The 12379-nt window shown below is 45.8% G+C and overlaps 1 protein-coding gene across 2 annotated transcripts; it reads left to right on the top strand.

Moving 5' to 3' along the window:
* Window positions 1–13: 13 nt before the first annotated feature.
* Lsm3 (LSM3 homolog, U6 small nuclear RNA and mRNA degradation associated) lies at window positions 14–9185 on the top strand. 2 transcript variants are annotated; one of them, XM_038317796.2, is made up of 4 exons: window positions 14–164; window positions 2584–2691; window positions 5273–5368; window positions 8813–9185. In XM_038317796.2, exons 1-4 carry the CDS (start codon window positions 144–146, stop codon window positions 8891–8893), a joined length of 306 nt encoding a protein of 101 aa, XP_038173724.1. In that variant the 5' UTR covers window positions 14–143; the 3' UTR covers window positions 8894–9185. The 2 variants fall into 2 exon arrangements, with proteins under 2 accessions (XP_038173724.1, XP_038173723.1); XM_038317795.2 differs by having other exon boundaries at window positions 37–164; window positions 2581–2691.
* The last annotated feature ends 3194 nt before the right edge of the window (window positions 9186–12379 follow it).

Below are 12379 nucleotides of genomic sequence, written 5' to 3'. Positions count from 1 at the left end.
TCCGAAGAAGATCCCGCCCCCCCATGTAAACTACGGTGGCGCAAAGGGACAAAAATAATACACGTCTACTTCCAGTGAGTGGAAGCCTTGCGTTTCTGAGCGCCTGATCTCGCGAGAGGCGGAAAGGGCGCAGCGTTTGAAACATGGCGGACGACGTAGATCAGGTAAGTTTCTTGAGGCACTCGTGGAAGAAGCGCTTTCCCTTCCCGGCTCGGTTCGCTTTTTCCACGCCCACCGAGAAGTGGACCGTTGCTTTTCTTCCTCGAGTAAGCGCGGCTTTCCGTAGCCGCGCCTGCAACTTAAACTTTGCAGGCCCAGAGCTTTTTCAACCCGCCTTTCTGCCCATCACGCTCGTCGTCGGCTTGTATGTGCAAAATGCAGACGGCTCTCGATGCCCAACAGAAAGCGTGATGTAGTGGTGGACACCAGCTTAGTAATTGCACAGACAGTGGAGTGTGTTATGAGGGAGGTCAGATAAAAGGTGCAGTTAGTTTACGAGGTAGAGAAACTGGTAGAGATGTAGTAGTATGAAGAAAACAAGCCAAGATCGGGTACACAGGACAACAGACGCGCCTACAGGCCTCTTCACCTACTCTTTCCTACTCCTTAGGTGTCTGCGGAGTTCCCCGACCACAGGAATGACTTGCACTCCCACACACGAACACACCCCACACTCCCCCCACCCCTACTGTTTCTCTTCACACACAGCATGCTATTTTAAACATATATTTCTTTACTTAATGTGATTCTTCCACAGCTAGAATGTAAGTTCTTTAATAGGGATGGGTGTGTGTGTGCTGGAGAGATGGTTTAGGGGTTAAGAGCACTTGTTGACCCTGGTTGGGTACCAGCATCCCCAATGCATCTTAACTCCAGTTGCTGGGGATCCAGTGCCCCCTTCTGGCCTCTGCTCCAAAGCACTGTGTGCATGTGGCGCACATACATACAGGCAAAAATCTCACATATAAGATAAAAATGAAGCTTTAAAAAAAGGTTTTTCTGTGTGCATTTTTTCCTTAGGTTTAGAACAGTGCTGGGAGCACTCAGCGGGTCTTTGTTGAGGGAATAAACCCAATGTTCAGGGGAAGCTTCTTTAAAAAGGCAGTATTGAAAGCTGCAGGGTGAAAACGATTGACAGTGGGCGTTCTAGACTGAAGAGGGCTGTCATGGGGATGCTTTCATTGGTTTACTATGTATTTATATGCCTTTCTCCATACTAGAATGAGCTTCACTGGGGGGGGGGGGTGCTGTGACTTGTGGAGCGTTGTAATCCAGTGGTTGGTTGTCTTTGGTTCTTAACAAAAGCCTGCTGAACTAAGGGGAAAGGGGGGAGGAAAGAAAGTACCACTTAAGGTCTAGGGTGCGTGTGTAGGGGAGGTGGGGTTGCTTATTTCATCCAGCCTCTTACAGCCTCACAGCCTACCATCTTCAGTCAACTCTCACTGGCCCCAGGTACTCACTGGAGAAGCTTATTGAATAGTTTTAGTAACTCGTAATGGCTGGAACCATCTTTTCCATGTAGCTGACTCCAAGTCATCCGGGTTCTAACCTTTGGAACTTGTCCCGGCCCTTCTTGAAGAGTAATTCTGAGCTATTATTCCTTTGAAATGACTGACCAAGAAGAATAGCATTCTTAAATCATGAAAAAAGCAAGAGATTATGTTAAGTATAAGAATTGCAGGTGCTGGAGTGGACTGGTGAGGCAGCGGGTAAACGTGCTTGCAGTTTATGAGCCTGACAGACTGAGTTGGGTCCCTGGAACCCACAGAGGAGGGCTAGAACTTTAGACTTGAATGCCATAACACACACGCACACTTAAAAAATCCAGAAGGGATTCACACCTTTAATCCCAACATTTGGGAGGATGAGACAGGAGACTGCTGCACGTCAAAGCCTGTCATGGGTATCATGTCTCTTTAAAAAAAAAAAAAAAGTAATGAAGGTCGTCATTTATAAGTATTTCTTTTTTACATAAGACCTTTAAGTCCTCTGCGGGAAAGATGTGGCCTCCCCAGTTTGCAGATGAGGAGTCTGAAACAAGATATGACATGATTTTTAATCCCTGTTCAGAAGAGCCAGATCAGAGCCTGGAGTTGAACACAGGCTGCCTGACTCCAAGTCAATTCTTTCAGCTCTGTACTATACTACTTGCTAGATAGGTTCATCTTGTCACCCTGTTGGCGCCCTAAACTCAACCTGCTCTGTATTGGCTTTAAACTCTGTCAGATCTTTTCATTAGTATGTGAATAGGTCTTGCAGGTGCGTCTTTCAGTGATTAAATTAATAAAAGATAAAACTAAGGTCCTTAAGTAGGACTCTAATACTTTGGATTTTGAGGAAGTTCAGTCATGATCATTTTGCTGTTTAACTCCTTCCCACGTAGTACTTTGACCCTTTGTTACATAGCATTGAGGCACCATTCTAAGCTTCCATATGTCATTTAAACCTGATAGTAATATTGGAGCAAATTAGTCTAAGGCATAGATGGGCTAAGTGACTTGCCTTGGTTACACTGCTCCCAGTGATTGAAACACCACTCTGCCTCTGGCCGTCCCTTACTGAGCCCTCTTCTTCCGTCAGCAGCAGACCACCAACACTGTTGAGGAGCCCCTGGATCTCATCAGGCTCAGTTTGGATGAGCGAATTTATGTGAAGATGAGAAACGACAGAGAACTTCGAGGCAGATTACATGTAAGTCTGTTAAATTATCTCAAAACCAGATGTTTCCCTGTCATCCCTTCCTACCTCCTTACAGATTTAAGAACTGCAGCACATGCATAGTTTTGAATTATGCAGTTTCTTTTGGGAGTTGGAAAATCTTAACAATATGAATATCCTTTATTCATTTTTAAAATATGTTTTCCTTAGCCAGAATGTTATGAGGGAATATGTGCATGCATGTGTGCATGTGTATCCATGCTTATAGAGACCAGAACTGGGCATCAGGTCCCCTGGAGCTGGAGTTACAGATATGACATGGGTGATATGCAAGCCAGACTCGGGTCCTTTGCAAGAATAGCCAGTGCTCTTAACATGAGCATCCCTCCAGCCTATAGAACACTTACCTCCTTCAATTTTTTCTTCTTACTTATGAACAAACTTATTTGTCCATTTTGTTTTAGACAAGGTCTTGCCATGCAGCCCAACTAGCTTTAAACTCAAGATCCTCCTGCGTCCATCTCCTTAGAGCTACGATTAAAGACATTCTTGACTACCATTCTTGGCTTTGTTCTCTGTTTTTAAAGGTTATTGGACAGGGTGTTATTTTTTTAGTTATTGACATATAAAACCATTTTGTTATGAAAATTTTTTTAACCAATTAGAGATACAGTAAGAGTGCTTGCCTAGCTTGGGGCAAATCCCCTAGCACTACAAAAGGTGTTAAACAGCATAGAAATCTGTAGAATTAAAAGTGAAATCCTATTCGCTATGAATGACTACTGTCCAAAGTTGATTACATAGTCTTCCAGATCTTCTCTGCATGTGTATATACTGTTTGTGTTTAATGGGGGTCTAGTAAGGTATGTGGCATGTGCCCATAATTCTAGTACTGAAGTCTAGTAATTCTAGATGACTGAGACAAGAAGATCATTTGTTTGAGGCCAGTATAGACTACATAGTGAAAACCTGTCTAGAAAGGCTGTATATACATATTTTTAACGCCTTTTCCACATGATTTTTTTTTTTTTGATGGAATGATTACACAGCTGCTGACTGCACAGGATTCTATGTAAGGCAGCAGTCACATTTTTCTTTTATTCCCCAGCTATAAAACTTTATTAGGCACTTTTGTATATTATTGCTTATGCACACTTAGGATTTCTGAAGATTTGGTCCTGTTAAGTGACATCATTGTGACTCTATTTTGTCTCAACTTGTCACTTCCTTAGGGCTATTGGTTTACAGCACAGAATTGAACAAGCCTTCTTAGACCAGGCTTAGAAACAGCCCTGTGCTGCCAGTGACAGAGCCGCTAGGCAGCTGCCCTTCGTCCTCACTCTCAGAAACTGTGAGAGTTCCTTCCCTGAGACCTGAGGACAAAGAACCTCGGGCTGGGAAGGAAATCGGGTCACTAATCTACAAGCTTCCTTCAGAAACAGTGGTGTCCATGTGATGAGAAAAGTGGAATGGAGCTAAATTACATGGGTCTTTGGCACATGGAATGACACCCCAGGCCAGACCAGTCACCTTTAACTTGGAGGCATCTTGAGCTCTTACTTCTGTACTAAATGGCCCACCTTTCTGTTTGCTTCCTGCCCTCAGCGAACATCTTGCTCATTTGTGTAGCTGTCAAGCAGTTCCTTCCCAACATGGCTGTTAGGCTATTTTTACCTTGGTATGGGCAGGCAAACCACTTAATACTTCGTTAGAAGAACATGTAAGTGGGTTCTGAACAGGCCCTAGGAGGTCTGTCATTTAGTAAAAGGAATGAATTTGGGAGTTTGCACTGAATACTGTGCTCCCAGTCCTTCCTGGATGAGCCAACTGAGCCCAAAGCACATTAAGATCTGGACAGGTTATAAATGGGCAAAGGAGAGGTGGGAGAGATGGTCGCTGTGTAAAGTGTAAGGCCTGGAATTCAGATCCTCAACACCTGTGGAAACATCAGGTGGGTATGGTGGCTTACCTGTAACCCCAGCCTCCGGAGGTAAAGATAGGATCCCTGAGCAAGCTGGCTAGCTAGCTCATCAGCAAGCTCTGTGTTCAAGTGAAAGACACGACATGGGTACATAAGGTAGAGAGCAACTGAGGAAGACATTCAGTGGCAGTCTCTGGCGTTCACACACATGTGAACATACACATACACATGTACACCACACTCAAGCGTGTCCACAAAAATAGGCCAATTTTTGCTCTACCTGTATCATTTTTGTCAGGGTCACTGACATTGTTCTTGCTTGAGAACAACTGCCCTCACATGTTGATGAACTTTATGTTGCTTACTATCCTTGAAGGAAGTCTGGCAAACAAAGAATTTGCTATTTTTCATAATAAACTGTTGTGAATGGTAAGACTTCCTTGGTTAACAAGTAAAGTAAGTACTTAAGTAATTTCAAGTTATTTTGAGTGGATTCATTTTTGATCATAAACAGTATTGTCACTCGGAATGGCTTCTGATGACACGACAAACTAGCACAGAGAGACTTATTTGCATGTAGAAGTTTGGGGTATAAGTATTAAATATGTTGCTTATAATATGTTGCATATAATAAAATACGTTGCATCTTTTGAGTCCTGTTCCTTTTTCTCAAATCTCACCCTCCCACTTCAGGCTTATGATCAACATTTAAATATGATCCTGGGAGATGTGGAAGAAACTGTGACAACAATAGAGATTGATGAAGAGACGTATGAGGAGATATATAAAGTAAGTCCTGCAGGTCTTCTCTTGACAGTGTCAGATCTCATCGTGCAGCAACTTAACACGTATTTGTGAGAACATATTATGTTTTGGCACCTACTTAGGGACTGTTGATAGAGTATAGTAAGTAAAGCAAGGGTTTTAGAGTCACACAATCTTTTTTTAACACTGATCTTAAAGACAGCTTTATTGCCAAAGCCCTTTCCTACACAGGTGACAGCTCACAAGCTGCGAACTTGGAACATGCTGCACAACTTACAGGCAGCTCAGTGTGTTAGAGAGTGTCCTTTCCAGTCAACTGAGTTGGTCTGAGCATTGCTCAGAGTACTGGGATTAAAAGCTTGTGCCACCACCACCTCCAGCTCACGAATAAATTGTTTCTTTTCTCTCTTTTGTAAAATTCGTTTTATGATGCTGGATTGTGGTGGTGGTACTGGCACACCTTTAATCCAAGCAGTCAAGAGGGAAAGGCAGGCAGATCTCTGCGAGTTTGAGGACAGCCTGGTCTACAGAGCAAGTTCTAGGACAGCCAGGGCTACAAAGAGAAACCCTAACTCTGGAGAAAGAAAGTTTTTTTTTTTTTTTATGTGTGTATGGATATCTGCATATATGTCTGTGTAGTACATGCATGCCTGGTCTCTGAGGAGGCCAGAAGAGGGCATCAGATCCCTTGGAACTGTTCATGCATTTGTGAGCCACCGTGTGAGTGCTGGGTATTGGACCTGGGTTATCTGTGGAAGAGCAGCCAACTCTCTAAACTACTGAGCCATCTCTTTATCCCCTACAATAGTTGTTATAATGTGTAGTGTGTGTGTCTACTAAAGACACAGGCAAGACAGACTGTCTACAGTCATTTCATGCAGCAGTGTGGAGAACAGTGCCTTGCTGTCTTGTATGTTGTCATTACCTTTGAAATGGGAAGCCAAATAACAGCCTCCCCTTGGACCATTGTTTGTTTTGCCCTCTCTCAGTTGACATACCTAGTGAATAACAACATTCCCAAAACAGGAAGGACTACGGACTGCTGGGATTCCCTGAGGTTTTTCCCACAGCATGCATCATTAACTCGTGAGTGACTGGATTGATACCAGCTTGCCAATAGGAAGGCAAAAAAAGTCAACCCTGTTCCCGCTCCACCGTAGATTTGTTGATTGGTAAAGCTCTGTTACTCACCTCCAGCCCACTTTCCCTGCTGTCCATCATGCTTCCCACCTCCTCTCACCAAACAGCCCACGGTGTAGCACCTGCTGGCTTCGTGTGGTGCTGCTGTGCTCTTTGTAGCAGAACCTTCCTGCTCCTCGTCTTGAAGCACCAGTTCTCACATAATTACACACCTGCTAGAAATTGAGGAGACAGCATCTCTATCAGACCACCCTGATTAATCCTCACCTGGGCTTCAGCAGGCTGCGTGGTCTTTGCCTAAGGACAAGGTATTTTTACCAGGCCTTGTCCGTCTTTTTTCTTTTGTTTTTTTGTTTTGTTTTGTTTGTACTTATATGGTTGGGCTTAAAAGCACCTGGCATAGTTTGTTTTTGTCTGCCTGATAACTAGCCAGTTCTTGCCTGATCTCATCCTTGTACTTTCCTGCTGAATGCATCTGTTACACCATGGCACTGTCACGGCACCAATTTTATAATTTTTTTTAAATAATGCTGCAAGATCCCCAGCGGCAGTAGGCAGCAGATATGCTGTAGGTCCCAAATGGTGGTAGTGGGCCATGTGGCAGCAGACAGCAGACCCTGGGAACAGCCAGTCCCAGGCAGAGACGACTGCTGGTCCCAGAGTGGTGGCCCAAAGTGGCCCGAGCAGTGGTGGCAGGCCATGTGGCGGCAGGCAGCAGGCTCTGGGAGCAGCCAGTCCCAGGCAGAGACGGCTGCCGATCCACTTATTAACACTCGGCTTTTTCCAGCCTTTGTCCTCAGAGTCTGTAGGTTTGGGAGGCCTTTTGGCTGCTCCCAAGTTCTGCCTAAATTTTGCCAGGCCAAACGGTGACTCCAGGTTGTGCCATGTTTGCTGACTGCCCAAATCATGATCACTAAGCCTTGATGGTTGCATTCCGTTTGTGCTCACAGGAATGCGTAGAAGCAGGTGTGATGGCTGGGCACAGTGGAGTCTGAGTCCCGGGCATTCTTTCAGGTGCTAACTTGGGGACATAGACTTCTGCCTTCCTGTTCTTGAGATCTCAGTGTTCAGGGTTCATCCATTGGTAAAACAATGATTACCCATTGGCATTCAGAGGAAGTTACCCTTGAAGCCCATGCTAAAATCCAGTTGTAGCTGAGGATGTAACTCAGTAGTAAAGCATTTACTTAGAATGTTCAAGAGTAACTGGCGGTGGTGGCGTACGCCTTTAATCCCAGCACCCTGGAAGCAGAGGCAAGTGAATCTCTGTAAGTTTTAGGCCAGCCTGGTCTTCAGAGCATGTTCCAGGACAGCCAGAGCTACACAGAGACCCTGTCTTGAAAAACAACAACAGCAAAGTATGTACAAGAGTTCAATTCCCAGCACCCACTCCCCCCAAATCAACCCAGAACCAGATAAAGTGGCATACTCCTATAGTCACAGCATCTGGACTGGAGAGATGGCTCAGAGGCCAGGAGCACTTGCTTCTTCACAGTCTTTCTCCATAACACAGGCTGTCTTGGAAATGGACCATGTAATCAAGTTGGACTTGAACTTGAACCATTGGTGATCTGCCTGCCTCAACGTTCTCCATCCTGGTATTACAGTCATGAGCCACAACGTCTGACTTGTTTTTATTTTACATTTATTCATCTATTTCCTAATTTTTAAAAAAGATTTATTTATTTTTTATTTATTTAGTTAGTTATTATGTACACAGTATTCTACCTGCATGTACGCTGCAGGCCAGAAGCTAATTACGGATGGTTGTGAGCCACCATGTGGTTGCTGGGAATTGAACTCAGGGCCTCTGGAAGAGCAGCCAGTGCTCTTAACCACTCTGAGCCATGTCTCCAGCCCCTATTTCCTATTTCCTAATTTTTATTTATATCTGTGTGAATTCATGTGTGTCATGTACATATAGGAGCTATAAGAGGGCACCATACACATAAAGTAAAAATAAATCTCTAAAAAAGTAATAGGGCTAAAGAGATGGCTCAGCTGTTAAAGGCTAGGCTCATAACCAAAAATATAAAAAAAGTAATAATCCCAGCACTCAAAGTTGAAGTGTGAGGATTAGAAGTTTCAGAATAACATCGAGTGAGACCCCCTCATCCTCCCCCCCCCCAAAAAAAAACCCAGAATAATGCTCTACTTTGTGTCCAGGTCTGGTTTGCAAAGGAACCCTGGAAGATTCTAGCAGTACGTGGGAAGAGGAGAGTGGGTCTGAGTGTATAGCCCTCTTCTCTGCTGCAGTCATCCCGGGAACAGGAGTGCTCAGACTGTTTGACCTTATTGTTTGTTTTTCTCTCCTGTTGTCTCTTGCAGTCAACAAAACGGAACATCCCCATGCTCTTTGTCCGGGGAGATGGTGTTGTTCTAGTTGCCCCTCCATTGAGAGTCGGCTGAGACAGAAGAGGATCCTGTGTAGGAAATGGAGACTTTGCCTCTTGAAATGTGCAGAACACTCACAGAGAGAAGCTCACATGCATTCTGATATCAGAAGTGACCCAAGGATCCCTCCACCCTCAAGGAAGTTCATTTCCGAGTAACTTACAGCCTCTCAGCTAAACCCCATGTTCCTTTTCTCCAGCCTCCTATCAGTGTCGCCAGCCTCCTCGCTCTTCAGGAGTTGTTTGCCCATTGTTCTTGCAGTTACTTTCAGGTTGTTTTCTTTAAATTAAATTTGATGTCCCTTTTATATTTTTATTTTTTTAATGTGTCTTGTGGATTCTCGAGCTTTTACTTGGTATGTGCAGCATCCTCTCCCATGTCCAGGGCGCCAAGTTTAACATGAGAAAGGAAAGTTTGGCCATTCTGGCCTCTGCCTTCATCTAAGGAAGAGCTGCTCCAGCAGATCCGGGACAAGGAGGTCATTGCGGCCTCTCCTATCTCGGGGCCGCAAGAGCTCAACCCTGTTGAGAACCAGGCCAGAGGGGAGGGGGCGAGTGACCTCAGACCTGCCAGGAGGACACAGTACATAACTTGTGTGACTGAAGAAATTATCTTCCACTCATGGATCACAGGCTGCCAGTGACAAGGACCTGACGAGGCTGAAAGCAAAGTTACTTCCCTTCTGGCTTCAGCCAGCCAGCACTTCACGTGAAATCACAAAAACACTTAGAGTCAACACCTGCTCTAAGTAGTTACCCCACCGCGAAATGTAGCCGATTGAGCTAGGGCCGTGGCTCTCTTGGGTTGGCTATTTGTCCTGTATGCATCAGGTCCTTAGTCCCCAGCACCACACAAAAAAAGTATAGACAGTCTGCACTGTGGAGGCCGTGTCTGTAAATATGTTCAATGAGTTTGCTAATCTGCTGTCAGTTGCAATTTGCTCATGTGCTCTGAGCCAAAGTCATGTTGAAGAGGCTTTATTTCCGTTGTTTATCGTACCTGTCCCTACAAGTTAGAGAAGAGAAAAACAAGTGTGGCTGAGCTGATGGGACTTTGGTCTTCAGTGACTAGGCAGGGCAGAACCCTCTTGACAACCCCCACACTGTCCTTGGGTTTAGCTGTGCTAGGTGATGTCCTGTTCTCTGGGAAACACAGGGCATGGGATTTGGGCTGTGCCAAGTGGTGGTTCCTTGGGATCCCCCTTCCTGAGTAGTAGACAGCTTAACCAAATGCTAACAGCAATGGCCATAACTAACTAGCTGAACAACGTGCCTCAGGCAAAACCACTCTAACGTAGTCCTCTCAAGCCCTGCAGTCTTAAAAGGAGCAAACTGGAGCACTTAGGTCACCCTAATGCTGGTGTGTGGCTGCAGGGTGGCCTCGTCTGACATCAGCTGAGCTTGCGTGGGTGTATGGCAGAGGCCCCAGCTACAGGTACTAAACCAGTGTCCAGGGTCTACCGCAGCTGTGGCGTGTCTGCCCTCCTGGCCTCTTGTTCTACCTCAGGCATGCAGTGTTGTGTGATACTTCTTCAGGTCTCTGCTTGGCCAGCTCCCTGATAGACTGCACTAGAACTTTGTGAAAACTTATTTTACACACGTTTCTGAAACCTAGGAATGCTAAAGTTTGACTACACCCAACACAAACATCAGCTCATCTGATAATGGCAAGAAAGCAAATTATAGAATAACTGCCTGTGTTATCAAGTTGAGGGGCAAGAGGTAGTATGAGGTTGGCGGTCCCTTCAGGTCTAGGACTCGGTCCTGTGCTTTGACAGCTCAAGCAGAGCGCTGCCACTGTCCCTCACACCAGGGCTACCTCTACTGGTCTACTGTATGGCAAAGGGCTCCGAGCAACTATGCCATAGACTTAAGCACTCAGCTGGATATCCTATGCTTGTTTCGGTAACAGTCTGTCATGGTTACGACGGGGATGGTCCTCCACAGGCTCAGGTATTCGAATACTTGATCCCCCGTTGGTGCTGCTGTTTGGGGAGGCTGTAGAACCTTTACTGGGTAATTGATCGAGAGATGGCATTAAGGTTTGCTTCCTGAACTACCCAGATGTGAACCAGCAGCTTCATGCTCCTGCTATCACAGATGAACCACTCCCACCCATCACAATGCCTTCCTAACCCTCAAAGTGTCAGTCAAAGTAAACCCTCCTGGAAGTTGCTTCCTGTCAAATATGTGGACTCATCAGATGCCTCCATTCCTGGGTTGGTCATTTTATGTTAGGAACAGTGGTTGCTTCTCACAAGGACAGAAAATACAGGGCCATCACTGGAAACCAAAACAGACATTGCTAGGGGCAAAGAAGGCCTGCTTCATAGATAACACTTGGCTGTAAGTTACTGAAAAGTAATTGGGCATTAGTAGTGACAGGTTTCTTGGACACACCTCAGGCACCGTGGTGTTAAGCTATTGCTGTGGAATCTCATTGGAGGCTCTAGAGTCTCTTGGGCAATCAAGGTGGGCAGAGCTTAGGCTTGTTCATTATGGACTGGGCCCCATGGCAGCAGCAGGAGCCTGTAGTGAGGGTTGGGTGGAGTGCCTGTAGAGTCCTGCTGTAGCCTGGGTGGGGTTGCTAAGCTGGGGTAGGTTCTGGCTTCCTCTGCTTCTGGGAAGGATAGGATACTTAAGAGTTGAACATAGTCCCACCAGACAAGTGACTACTTGTAAATTCACAACCCCAGGCTTGAGGCCTGGCCAACAACTTGTCTTCCAGCAATGCCGAATGGGTGAAGATTAAATGACACCAGTACTATGTGACTGGCATTGCAGACAGAAAGGACCAATGGAACTTTGGAGAGACAAGACACTATCCCCCAGTACTGGAGTCTCCTCAGCTCAGCAAGGCTTACACCTCCCTTTCATCCCTCAGCCATCTTCTGCTACCATGTGCCTGGGACTACCAGGAGGAGCCAGCTGCAGGCACCTTGCCAGGCTCCGGTTTACATGGAAAACACCAAGAATGAGGACTACAAGGCCCAGTATTTTCAGCTCCTGTAGGCCTGTTGCTCCACTCTCACCGAGCATGTCGGTTCTTATTTTCTTGGCTGATGCTGAGGTTTCATGGGTGTGAACACAGCAAGCCCCACTGTGGTTTCTGATATTGATTACCCCTGAGGGTATTCTTTTCTTGGTGTTCTTCCCACCCACTTACCCTGCTGTGGAGATCCAGGGCAAGGTGTTGACAGGAGCCCCCAGCTGTCCTTTGTAGGTTTGGAAAGTCCCCATAGAGGATCTTGCAGTGTCATGGAGTCAGATAACTGAGCTTCAATGCATGGCTGTGCCACGTGCCAGCTATGCAGATGGAGCACCCTAGGGTCAGTTGTAAAACAAGCAGCTACATGAGCAGCCCAAGACAACCCTGGAATTTTCCAGGTCAGGCACCACTCCCAGGTTGGAAGCAGCACTGAGGCACAGTGGGCTGAGGTCACGTCTTTATCTGTCTTAGTCTAGTTCTCCTCTCTTGTCTCCCTGAGTAGTTTTCAGGAGA

Source organism: Arvicola amphibius, chromosome 2, assembly GCF_903992535.2.
Source record: "Arvicola amphibius chromosome 2, mArvAmp1.2, whole genome shotgun sequence".
Classification (NCBI taxonomy): Eukaryota; Metazoa; Chordata; class Mammalia; order Rodentia; family Cricetidae; genus Arvicola; species Arvicola amphibius.
The sequence above is the reverse complement of the archived record's forward strand: the minus strand, read 5'-3'. Positions and strand labels throughout refer to the sequence as shown.